General features: G+C 37.1%; 1 protein-coding gene across 1 annotated transcript in view; it reads right to left on the bottom strand.

The window, feature by feature from the left end:
- The window catches only part of LOC132560404 (uncharacterized), a 49,095-nt gene that overhangs the window by 12,844 nt on the left and 23,189 nt on the right, over positions 1 to 13,062 (bottom strand). Inside the window, exons 37-54 of the mRNA XM_060225071.1 lie at positions 12,204 to 12,318; positions 11,646 to 11,995; positions 10,367 to 10,481; positions 9,569 to 9,762; positions 9,030 to 9,144; positions 8,255 to 8,351; positions 7,981 to 8,158; positions 6,900 to 7,014; positions 6,204 to 6,421; positions 4,882 to 4,996; positions 4,280 to 4,509; positions 3,666 to 3,780; positions 3,219 to 3,367; positions 2,916 to 3,030; positions 2,575 to 2,774; positions 1,881 to 1,995; positions 1,132 to 1,349; positions 461 to 575 (exon numbers count right to left, since the gene is read on the bottom strand). Coding sequence (XP_060081054.1) covers positions 461 to 575; positions 1,132 to 1,349; positions 1,881 to 1,995; positions 2,575 to 2,774; positions 2,916 to 3,030; positions 3,219 to 3,367; positions 3,666 to 3,780; positions 4,280 to 4,509; positions 4,882 to 4,996; positions 6,204 to 6,421; positions 6,900 to 7,014; positions 7,981 to 8,158; positions 8,255 to 8,351; positions 9,030 to 9,144; positions 9,569 to 9,762; positions 10,367 to 10,481; positions 11,646 to 11,995; positions 12,204 to 12,318 — 2,869 coding nt within the window. The remainder of the gene's footprint in view (positions 1 to 460; positions 576 to 1,131; positions 1,350 to 1,880; positions 1,996 to 2,574; positions 2,775 to 2,915; positions 3,031 to 3,218; positions 3,368 to 3,665; positions 3,781 to 4,279; positions 4,510 to 4,881; positions 4,997 to 6,203; positions 6,422 to 6,899; positions 7,015 to 7,980; positions 8,159 to 8,254; positions 8,352 to 9,029; positions 9,145 to 9,568; positions 9,763 to 10,366; positions 10,482 to 11,645; positions 11,996 to 12,203; positions 12,319 to 13,062) is intronic.

Raw genomic sequence — 13,062 nt, 5'->3', positions numbered from 1 at the left:
ACATATTAAGAATGTTTTCTTTCGAAGATAAACGTGGAACTTTGTTTTCTTAAGATGTCTGAATGCAAATTTTATTTATTTGTATGTATTTGTATGTATTTGGTCAATATTAGTTAAACCAGCATCTACAGTCATCTCTAAATAACAAATACCATACAACAGCCTATTTTCAACCAAGTCTTATTTTTGCTATTTTTGCTATGAAAGGTATGGCAAATACTACACCACCAAATTTTCATGGAGGAAGAAATGAAGAAAATAACCTTTTATTCTGACTCCTGTTTATAAAGTCTCAATTTCCATTGTTATTCAAATTAACAGTAAAGCTCTTTACAGTGGTCACCTGCCTGTAAAGACCAACTTTCTCTGCACCCTTGTGAGGCCTTTATAGACAGGTCAGACAATATGTCTCTTATATAATTTTTATACTATTTGATTAATATGCCTGGCTGAGGCATACCTCTGTTGACACCTATAGAAGCCCATTGTGGAGTTCTCACAGCGACAGATCAGATCACAGCCATCATACCATTGTTGTCCCTGGCGATACACCTGGCCGTTGTACACACACATATCTGACAGAACACACAAGGATTGATGTATTCAGTCTAAAACATTTCTAAACATGAAAATCTGATTATATAATTTTAGAACCTTCGCCACCGTGAGGTATATGAAATTGTGAAATATATAGCACTGAGTTGAACATGCAATCACAATATAAATCAAATTCTAATATTGATATCCACATATATATTTTTTCATCAAGGAATATTTGTTATACTGCTATAACCATAACCATGTCATTTGTCAATTTTTTCACGTTACCACTCCATACCAAAAAAATTGACATTATTTTGATACATCATGTTGGATTGGCCAACACAGTAATGTAAGAAGTTATCAAATAAAAGAATCATTATAAATGTCGAAAATATCGCACTCTTCGATTTAATTATAGGATAAGTTTCAATTATTTATAATGTTATAGATGTGTCTTTGGATGTGAAAAGGAATGAAAATTACTCCTTAAATAATTGGGATATTATTCATCAGATGTCACATAACAATTATCTTAACATGTTATATAACCTTTGGCCATTTTAAGTTTTTCCAGTGTATGATACGTACTGGTGGGTGTGTAAGATCCTGGCTGTCCTGGGATGGGTTGTGGGTTGTAGGGGTTGCTACCTCCGGGTGTAGGGTTGGGGTTACTGCCAGGGATTGGACTGCTGCCACTGAAAGGGGGCTGGGTCTGTTGGAGTGGACAGTATGGCACCTGGCAACACTGGTCATTAGGATCCTGTACTAGAGTACAATAGGAAGGCACTTGGGGATTTCTCTGACATCTGAAAATGTAATGATTTGTTTAAACTGTGGTTCATGCCAATGCAATGTTGTGGACTTTTACATTAAAATTGAATTCATAATGGAAATAATAACAAAACATTAATTAAATTTTCATTGTAGAATGAAAACTGCTAATCAATTGTTCTGTAGTATTATAAAGGACAGGTGTAAACAACAGGTGTGTCTTTAAGACATGATATAGAATCATTACTCTTTAACATGTGGAATAGCAACAATGAATACATTCTCCATACTGACAGCAATCAATGTCACACATTTCCAAACATTCTCCGTACTAATAGTCTATCATTTGTCAAATGTTTCCTCGAACCCACAATTAATTATAAACATATCCCAAGAAAAATATTACAAACATCATCTGTATTCAATTGACATTTTTGCTAAGTATTCTAAATAGGTTCTTGGCAGGGGTATCTGATCTGTAAATGGACTGTTTTTTTAACTCTCAAATAAAATGTCACCAACTGTCTCTATTACAGCAGTGAAACTTAAGTCTTTATGACAGCTACCTCTCAGTACACTTGTATCTGCCTGTGGAGGAATCGAGACACTCGCACTGGTAGAGACAACCATCGTCCCATTTGTCTCCCTGGTTGTAGCTCTTTCCGTGGTACACACAAGTATCTGGAAGAGATCAACAAAACCATTAGTTTCAATTAAGACTTGAATGGTAAATGCTAACTAAAGAATTCCTTTCATCATTAATGAGAATCTCCCCTCAGTAGAAAACACAGAAGAAAATTCCTGAATCTGTGAAAGGCCCACTCCCCTTTCATGATAAAATGCAGCGGAATACAGAAGGGCTTCCACTGGGGAACAAGATATTCCTGTTGGTTGCCCTGACAGGAATCCAACCTAGGACCCCACATGATTATTGCCAGCTCTACCAACTGAGCCTATTTTTGCATCCTCAAATGAGAGTCAGAGACTATATTAAACTCCTTTTACATCATTTCCCTGTGTTTCAAGATTTCAAAAATCTAAACTCAGCTCATAACACTTCAACTTGGGGAATATGTGTGGCACCAATGTAACAGAGTACATAGAACACAGTCTATCTGTAGACCACAACAGGAATTAACTAGGTCTTAAGAGTGATAATCCATGTTTGATAGAACTGAACCAAAGAAGGATGCTCCGTCAGCTGAGTGACAGAGGCTGTATTCAACACTTTATACACATTGACCAAATACTTTAACTTACTACGTTGTGCGTTGATGGAGATGCCCGGCTGGTTAGGGTTGTTTATTGGGGTGCCTCCAGTGAAGGTTCCCTTGGGACCTGTCACCACCTGGTAGGGGTTGGATGGGTTAGGGTTGATACACAGAGGAGCCTGACAACACTGGTCGTTTGGATCTGTCAGCAGACGGCAACCTTCATGTAAAGCTGGGTAGGTGGGACACCTGAACAAGAACAAAAATATTGCTTTTATAAAGACTTCCATATTCATGTTTCTGATTGTTAAATTGTTTAAAATTTACACTAATCACACTTAAAAAAACAGAAATATTAGACTTCTACATTAGAGATCGTACTGTACAAACCTCTCATCACAGTTAACTATGCCTGTTGTAGCATCCTCACAAACACAGCGTTTCTCACAGCCGACGTCCCAGCTCTGGCCCTGACGGTATGGTACACCATTGTAGATACAGTATTCTGAAAGGCGGAATTATCAGGAATTCAGAGTAATGTATAGCAAGCAAAAACTTTTTTTACCAAAGCTACAACACAGACATAATCTTTGTGCAATGTACTTATATATATGCTGAAGGGCTGGTACTTGAAATTAGGAAGTTTAAGGAGTTGAAAATGTGTATTCGTGGTGTACTTACCTGCTGGAGGGCTGGTGCTTGGAGTTGGGTTATATCCTGGTGGGAAGGTGGAGCCTGGTCCTGGAGTGGGAACTGATCCACAGTCAGGATTTGGACAGCATGGATCCTGGGGATTGTACTTCAGCTGGCAGTTCAATGGCACATTAACCAAGTTGGTACACCTATCAAATGTTAAAAATATAATTTTGTAATTCAGGAGTTGACATTAATTATTTGAAATCAAAATTTCAAATTTTTATCTATCATTACTCCTGACTTAAAGTCCTAGGATTATGACAAGGAAATAACGCTGTTCTGAATATCAATGTATTTGTGGGTAGGTTTATTATCAGACAGGGGGCTTTACATATGATGGAACTGAAATGCAGTACAACAATGCTTATATATAAATATATGCATTCAAATATCTCATTACAAATAGAAAGAATTTTCCCCAAGTAGATTAAACAGGCTACAGACCTCTGGACACACTTGTAGCGACCAATACTGGCATCCACACACTCGCAAGTGTAGTCACAGCCATCTTGCCACCTCTGGCCTTGACTGTATTGTCTTCCCTTGTACACACAAACCTCTGTCACAAGAAAAGTACATAGCTTATAAGTTGTAAATTTAACAGTTTACATTCTACGTGGGGAAAAAACAATGTATATATAGTAAGTGTGATATGAAGAACACTTATGAGGAAGATAAATCTGGGGAGTAACTTCTAGTGGAGGGATGGCCCTATGGCTGGTCTGATCTGGAGACAGAGTAAGGAGAATAGGGGCGATGGGAGTTGTCCTTACTTAAATGGAAGAGGTAATTGTGTGACAGGATCGTTGGTGCTGGTCTGACATGGGGGCGAGGTCAAGAGGATTGTGTTGGTGAGAGTTGTCCATATGTAGTGGGGTTTGTTGTGTGACAGGGTTGTGGGTGTAGGTCTGGTCTGTGGGTGGGGCCAGAAGGATAGGGCTGATGTGAGTTGTCCATACTTACGTTGTGGAGGTTGTTGTGTGACAGGGTTGTGGGTGTAGGTCTGGTCTGAGGGTGGGGTCAGAAGGATAGGGCTGATGGGAGTTGTCCATACTTACGTGGTGGAGGTTGTTGTGTGACTGGGTTGTTGGTGTAGGTCTGGCCTGGAGGTGGAGTCAGAAGGATAGAGCTGGTGGGAGATGGTGATGGAGTGTTCTGGCCAATGATAACAGGAGGTTGCTGCGTGTTCAGTCCCTCGCACTTGGGAATCTTGCAGCACAATGGATCCTTGGGGCTTGGTACTAGGATACAGAGAGGGCTCAGGTTCTTGGTATCATACTGAGGGCATCTGTTAATACAAGAAAGGTGTTTCAGTACTTATTTACAGTGTAAACGTTACAGAAGAAGATGACCGTGTAGAGGTAGCAGTTAACATTTTCCTGGAGACCAACATTGACTAATCAATCAATATAATTAATGTGTTTACACACATCACATAAATTACTGGTAAGTGGAATGATCAATATTAGATGTTAATAGTACAAGATCCCATTATACAGACCGTAATTAGGATACTGAACAGTTTTGGAGAGTTTGATTATAGTTAAACAAGTAATCAAAAAATAGAAAACAAAATAATTTCAAATGTCAAAGAATTGGACTCTTACTATGTGATAGTGAATATCTTAAACAATGCCAAATCAATATTAAAGTCACTCACCTTTCTCTACATGAAACATGACCAGTTTTGCCATCTTGACACACACAGATCTGTTGACAGCCATCATAGAAAGTCTGGCCTTGAGTGTAAAGCTTCCCATTCATTACACAACCCTCTGTAACATAAACCATAAAGGAACTTAGCAACTTTTTACATATATGACAGGGAGTAAGTAAAGTTTTGTTTACATGAAAAGATATATACAACACAGGGAGTTAGCATCCCTATAAATACAACACAGAGAGTTAGCATCCCTATAAATACAACACAGAGAGTTAGCATCCCTATAAATACAACACAGATAGTTCACAGCCCAATATATACAACACAGGGAGTTAGCATCCCTATAAATACAACACAGAGAGTAAGCAGCCCAATATATACAACACAGAGAGTTAGCAGCCCAATATATACAACACAGGGAGTTAGCATCCCTATAAATACAACACAGGTAGTTCGCAGCCCAATAAATACAACACAGAGAGTTAGCATCCCTATAAATACAACACAGGTAGTTCGCAGCCCAATAAATACAACACAGAGAGTTAGCATCCCTATAAATACAACACAGAGAGTAAGTAGCCTAATATATACAACACAGAGAGTTAGCAGCCCTATAAATACAACACAGAGAGTAAGTAGCCCAATATATACAACACAGGGAGTTAGCATCCCTATAAATACAACACAGGTAGTTCGCAGCCCAATAAATACAACACAGAGAGTTAGCAGCCCTATAAATACAACACAGGGTGTTAGCAACCCTTGATATTTAACACAGGGAGTTAGCAGCCCTTGATATACAACACAGGGAGTTAGCAGCCCTTGATATACAACACAGGGAGTTAGCAGCCCTTGATATACAACACAGGGAGTTAGCAACCCTTGATATACAACACAGGGAGTTAGCAACCCTTGATATACAACACAGGGAGTTAGCAGCCCTTGATATACAACACAGGGAGTTAGCAACCCTAGTCATACAACACAGGGAGTTAGCAACCCTTGATATACAACACAGGGAGTTAGCAGCCCTAGACATACAACACAGGGTGTTAGCAACCCTTGATATACAACACAGGGAGTTAGCAGCCCTAGACATACAACACAGGGTGTTAGCAACCCTTGATATACAACACAGGGAGTTAGCAGCCCTAGACATACAATACAACGAGTTAGTAACCCTTGACATACATCATTTTGCTTGATTTAAATATAACAGAAATATGAGCGAAACAAATTTTGTTTTTATCCTATACAAATACATATGTCCGGCATTTAGATTTTTATCTTTTTGACAATAAATATAGCAAACATCTTACCTCTAGGTGCCTGTGTTGGTGGCTGTGTAGGTACACCTGGTGTGTTGCTCGGCAATGGGTACAGAGTTTTACCATTAGGCCCAGTGGGAGGTGGAGTTGGGGGCAGAGTGTTAGGGTTGGGAGTGTTCTGTGGGGGACAATACGGCACTTTACAGCATGGTTCCTTAGTGTCCTGTACCATGTAGCAGTATACTGGCAGTTGGGCAAAACGTGGGCATCTGTGATTGAGCAAAATCAGTGTTTATCATCAGTTTGTTCAAATTTCAAATCAATGCAGAGATCACAAATCAAATATATTACTGTGCATTTTTCTCTTTGTGCAGGAGTATGGTATACTCTTTTCTTTCAGTTTTGAGGTGTTCCTACTATCAACACAAATTTACTTCTGTGAGTGTGAATGTCTTCTTCACTATTAACTTAATTAACCTAAGCTGGATAAACTTGCTTCACAATTTTTGTAAAATAAAGAAAGTTTATTATGAGGCACTATCCTGAATCACAATCCAAAACAACACAATTCACGAGAACATGAATTTAATTTCACATTTTTCATTTTCCTCACTTCAACCAAAAACTACAAGATTCGTATCAATGTGAAATCACTTCTCACAGTGAAATAAATTACTTCTCTGTGAAGATGTATTATTAATTTTCCAAACTCAAAACCCCAAACTATACAGGATCGACATGACTCACTTCTCTGTGCAGGTGTATCGTCCAGAGACTTCATCGATACATACACACTTGTAGCTACAACCGTCGTCCCATTTGTCTCCAGTGTTGTACAGACTTCCCTTGTATTCACATTTACCTGAAACAGAAAATATGTTGACAGGAGCATATCCCTACCTCTTTAAACACAACTGCATGCTGGGAAATGTTAACTATAGGTTCTCCTTTCTAATCTCTAATTTAAACAATACTGTTAAACCATTAATTTTTGTGCAGTCTTATTTTCATTGAATTTGTAGTGACTCTTAATCCACAAATTCATAAGTCCACAATGTGACAACTATGACAAAAATGGGGCAAAGCCACAATTGGCCGGGTTGTGGGATGAGTGCAATGTTATATGGTACTTATAATTTTTTATTTGTTGAGTATGTAGAATATTTGTTATAAGAGAGAAAGTTTGGTTGTGTTGTATGAGTTGGTGCAGAAGAAGGGCATTTGAAGAAAGAAGTTGCAACATATATATAAATATCCTACAAAGTTTCAAGCTTCTACATCAAAAACTCTAGGAGGAGTTGATTCTACAAAACTGGTAGCCCTTTTCCCTGCCCACCCGCCCGACATTCACCATACTATAACCCGAATTTGCATTATGAGCAACCCGGCCAAAAATTAACATGCACTTTTAGTACAAGTGGATTTAGTGATTTATATTTATCCACAAAATCAAGTGCCAACAAAAATGTATATTGTTGTAAAATTTGAGGCCCATGAAAATTCATGATTTTACAGTATGTTCTTTCAGGATAACTGTTATCTTGGTCTACAATGATTAATCAAAGTATGAACATAATAAATTTCTTCAGCAATAAGCACTTTTTTTTAGTAATAAGCTGACCCACATCTATCAGTTTCCAGGCATTTTATGTGTAAATTATTATGGAACTATTCCAAAGATATGAAATTGTAATACAGTTTTGATGAATATCATTTAATACTTAATAAATCTTTAGATACATCTCATGTGTAAATTTAATGTTCAATATTAGGCCAACAGGTTGACACCTTGTAATTATCTGAAAAGACATATTATTTGACAACTCACCTGACTTAGGGTTCTGGTTGGGCTGAGGGAATGGGTTGTTTCCTGTGCTTGGTGTTGGTTTTCCACCATTAATCACTCCTCCTGGAAGAGTAGGAACTGCATAAGGATTTGGGGTGGTGTTTCCTTGAGGGGTAGGTGAAGCAGAGGGGGTGTAGAAGGGGCTGTCTGTGGGGACAGGCTGTCCTCCAGGGAGGGTTGGGGGGAACTGAGTAGGGTTCAGTGATGGAGCTGGAGTGGGACTGTTTCCGCCAGGAACATATGGGGTTGGGGAAGCTGTTGGTATGTTGCTGCATTCTGGAAGTTGACAGCAGGGGTCATTTGGATCAGTAACCATGGTACATCCTTGTGGAAGGTCAGGGAAACTCTTACACCTGTCAGACAAGAAGATTGGCCATTAACATCAGAGAATAGAGTTGGTCATCATTATCAGACAATAAGATTGGTCATTTACAACAGACAATAAGATTGGTCATTTACAACAGACAATAAGATTGGTCATTTACAACAGACAATAAGATAAGTAATAAGATTGGTCATTTACAACAGACAATAAGATTGGTCATTTACAACAAACAATAAGATTGGTCATTTACAACAAACAATAAGATTGGTCATTTACAACAGACAATAAGATTGGTAATAAGATTGGTCATTTACAACAGACAATAAGATTGGTCATTTACAACAAACAATAAGATTGGTCATTTACAACAGACAATAAGATTGGTAATAAGATTGGTCATTTACAACAGACAATAAGATTGGTCATTTACAACAGACAATAAGATTGGTCATTTACAACAGACAAGGTCATTTACAACAGACAATAAGATTGGTCATTTACAACAGACAAACTCATTTACAACAGACAAGGTCATTTACAACAGACAAGGTCATTTACAACAGACAATAAGATTGGTCATTTACAACAGACAAGGTCATTTACAACAGACAATAAGATTCCATCTACCAAAACAAATTCCTAAGGAATTTAGAGACTTTACAATGGTTAATGTTTTACTTTTGAATTCTGAATTCATAGTTTTTACCTGTCAAAACAGGTATAGATATTTTTGGAAGCTTCGTCACATCTGCATTTCTGTTTGCAGCCATCATCCCAGGTCTGTCCCTGCTGGTAAGGTACACCATTATACAGACAGAATGCTGAAAAAGAAACGGCAGACCTCTTTAATGACAATATCCTCCAAAACACAAGAACCTTTCAAACAGCACTGACAGAATAATTGGAAACAAAATGTCTAGTTCAACATTGGAGTACCATATTAATCTGTAAATAAGCCTCTACCAACAAATAAATCCCTTCTTCATTTTTGCAAAATCATCAATTTTAAAAATTGTAAGAGAAAAGTAGTTCACAAGGCCCCACCTAAATTTAATACTAAAATTTTACCCTAAGGACAGGGGCTTACATGACCATAAATACTGTAATTCCTCCAAAAACAGATAATTAGAGTGTTTACCAAGTAAGTCTAGAAAAGCTGTACATTGTAACATATTTATTGCTATTAATCATATCAATCATGCACAATGTGGGATGAAAAGAAAACTGAATAGTTGTGCAATGTACCTGGTGGTGGTGTGACATTTGGTCTGGGTGAGGCACTTGGTCCTGTTCCTGGTGGGTTGTTGGTGTTGGGAGGGAACAGAGTTGGTGGGGGTGTTGTGGTTGGTTCATAATCACATACAGGCGTCATACAACAGTAGTCCTTAGGATCTCTCTGTAGTCGACACTCACGGGGAAGTTGTGGGAATACGGAGCACCTGAAATACACATGCACCATCAGTATTATAGAATGGCCAAATCTTACAGTCAAGTATAGCACTGGTATCACAAAATACACAAGAAATACAGGACAGTGGCACACACTGTTCAACATATACACAGTATCAGTACCATAAAATAGCGGAGTTTCACAATTAGATGCTACATTTGAACCTCAAAGAGCATATGCAACATTTGTGGTATATACTATAAACTGTTGTTCCCATCTAGATTTTCATTTTTTTCATATATGAACATGGAGGGTGAATTCAAAATGGAAATCTGTTACACTTTCATAACCCTTTTATATAATCTTCAGAGGTCAAAATAGAGGTGAATTCATGTATAAAGGTACCAGGGGGAAATAACATGGAGCAAAAATATCTGGGTATACCATATATATAACATACATATAAGGCTATATCTGGTAATATCCACATTTGTTTCTTCTGTTCAGTAAAATTAGACACAAATACTATCCCATTACCTGACTTTTGATCAAAATTTGTATGTTGGCATCCTGGGTTTACTGATCAATAAATTTGTTACCTAGATATTGTACATGTGAAATTTCTATACTATTATATTGTCAGAAATACCTACCTCTCTGTACAGACGTATTTGCCTGTCATGCCATCCTCACAGATACAGTTGTACTGACAACCATCCTGCCATCTTTGTCCAGTCTGGTAGGCATTGCCCTTGTATATACATACCTCTGTAATAATGAAACATCAAATGTAATATCATTACTATTACTGACTAAAATCATTTTTACATTATGTATCGAGTCATAACACACAAAATCAAGTGTACTTTAAAGAAACCACTTAAAGAAGGAGAACCTTCTATTTTTTTTCTATTTGTTTGTTATATGCATCCAGAATGTTAAAATATACCTTGTGTTTACATTTATCATTAAATCCAGGTTATCAATAACATAAAATATTTGACTTTAGTTTATGTACTATTTTCTTTCAGAAATTGTCAAGAAGTTCCTAGTTAATTGAAAGCAATGTAACATAACGTGGTATTGTTTCATGTTATCAGATAGCTTTTCCAAATAGTAGACTCCAGGTTTGTCAAACAGAAACCTTTATAAGTAATGTAATTAAAACATTTCTATAAAATAAGGCTGCATTTCCATTACCATCCATGCAAAGAATTTCTTTATTTCTGGAGTTTAAGAATCTTTCATTTAAGTGAGCCCCAGGTGAGCTAATGAGAAAGGTTTGTGGTGAATTTCAAGACATTGAAACGAATTTAAGATTCTGTTTTTTCTAAGATTGATGGTTGTTTTTGTTTTGGCAAATATTTGCAGAAAAAATGCTTTCCCACATTATCCTTAAGTTATGGGTCCTTATCTATGGTCCTCATTATGAGATCATTATGTAACCAAGGAGTTAATGATGTCATTTCTTTGTCATTGCTCGACATCAACAAGAGTATCAGGAAAACTGATGAATGCTCCCTAAAACTTAATTTATTGGACACAATATTTAATCAAAGACAATAATTCTGTAATGAAGAAGTTGCAGGCCCTGAACTTGGTATACTGTACATTCTCTTAATACGACCAATGTATAAATCAAGTTTCAATAACTCTTAACTGATGCAAATGAGAGTTATGATTCTTGTACATTGCACTTCTCCTTATCAAGATCTATCTAACTATGAAGTTTCATGTTGATATCTCTTAAAGTTTTTGCGATATGCTCTAGACAAAATTATGGACAAATGAATGAAGAAACGGACGGACGGACAAATATGCGACTATATGCTCTCCCTTCAGGAGGTACTATATTGATCACAGAGATACAAGGCACTCATGTTGTAAATTCATCTGCAAAATTATAAGTATACAGACTAAAGGCCCACTCACTTGGTGCAGGTGTTACACTAGGGGTTGGGCTTGGACTGACACCTGGTATCGGCTGTGGTGTGGAAACTCCTGGTATAGGCGAGTATGGTCTATTTGTTCCTACTGGAGGTTGTGTGTTAATAGGATTGTATGGGTTGCTGGTTGGTGGTACCGTTACAGGAGGGCGTGTTGTCTGACCAAAACCAGTAACCTTTCCTGGGAAGCCTGTGACAAGGACGGGCCCTGAGCTGGGGTTAATTGTGGGGTTTCCACCTGTGCCAGGATAACATCTTGGCACCTGGCAACACTGTGGATCCTTAGGATCAGGCACTAAAGTACAGCTTGATGGCAAGTTGGGATAACTTGCACACCTAAATTCCAAAAAAGATATAATATTGGTAAAACTTGTGCAACATTTTCATAAATCAGAGGCTCATTGACCAATTAAAAATTTTGGCTGAAAAACTGATTTTTTTCACATTACATCTTTCAAAATTTATTACAATTATGCTTTTTTTAATTTTTTTTAAATCAGAGAGACTTTGACTTTGTTTTTTTTATGCTTCCCTACTGACTTACCTCTGAACACATCTGTAGTAGCCAGTGGAACCATCTTCACAGACACATTTTGTAGAACAAGAGTCACCATACCATTGCTGTCCCTCTGTGTACGTGTTGCCCATGTATACACACACTGAAAACACAAAGCTCATCTGTTTACAATTTCAACAAAGCAATCACTAAATATCTTATTTAGCTGAAATGAAAGCGTTTTTGAATCATTTTGGAATTTCACTATTTTGTCGCATTCTGGGATGAAAATACACTAATTAGAAAGGAAATTTTCTGGAGGGAATTGCCAATAATGAGAATTAGACTTTTGAAACTAAATAGTTCAATTTGTGCATAGGGAAAATTATTGACCATAAAGTCAATAGAAAAGGCAGTTAAGGCCCAAACAAGTCCAAAATTCTGAATTAGGAAAAAAGAATAATAAATTGTTCTCTTGTGAACTTTATGTAAATTAATCAATTTAATCTTATCATATACATACCAAGTACACCCTTTTGTTCTCTGAAGCTGCTTTTACTTACATCTACCATTTCATTTATCTATAATGATATCTTTTGAAACCTAACATTTACAGAAAATTTTAATAAATAAATTTCCCTGAAAATAACTAATTTATTGCAATATAAATACAGCCTCAATAATTATATCTAATATGCCCACAATACAGTCATACATTTAACTGATTAATTTTGACATACATCTGGTGATAAGCCTATCAACATCTATTGCAGTTTCAGTTCATGTTGTAAACCCATTTCCCAATTTCCAGTCAAGATTTTAAGCATTGGCCTCCTGGACTTACAATAGATTTTTTAAGTGTTGGACTTCTAGGCTTTTAACAACTTTGAAATTTTGGCCTACTAGA

This window comes from Ylistrum balloti, unplaced genomic scaffold (assembly GCF_031769215.1).
Source record: "Ylistrum balloti isolate Yb309-2 unplaced genomic scaffold, AGI_CSIRO_Ybal_v1 Utg371058, whole genome shotgun sequence".
Taxonomy (NCBI): domain Eukaryota; kingdom Metazoa; phylum Mollusca; class Bivalvia; order Pectinida; family Pectinidae; genus Ylistrum; species Ylistrum balloti.
The sequence above is the reverse complement of the archived record's forward strand: the minus strand, read 5'-3'. Positions and strand labels throughout refer to the sequence as shown.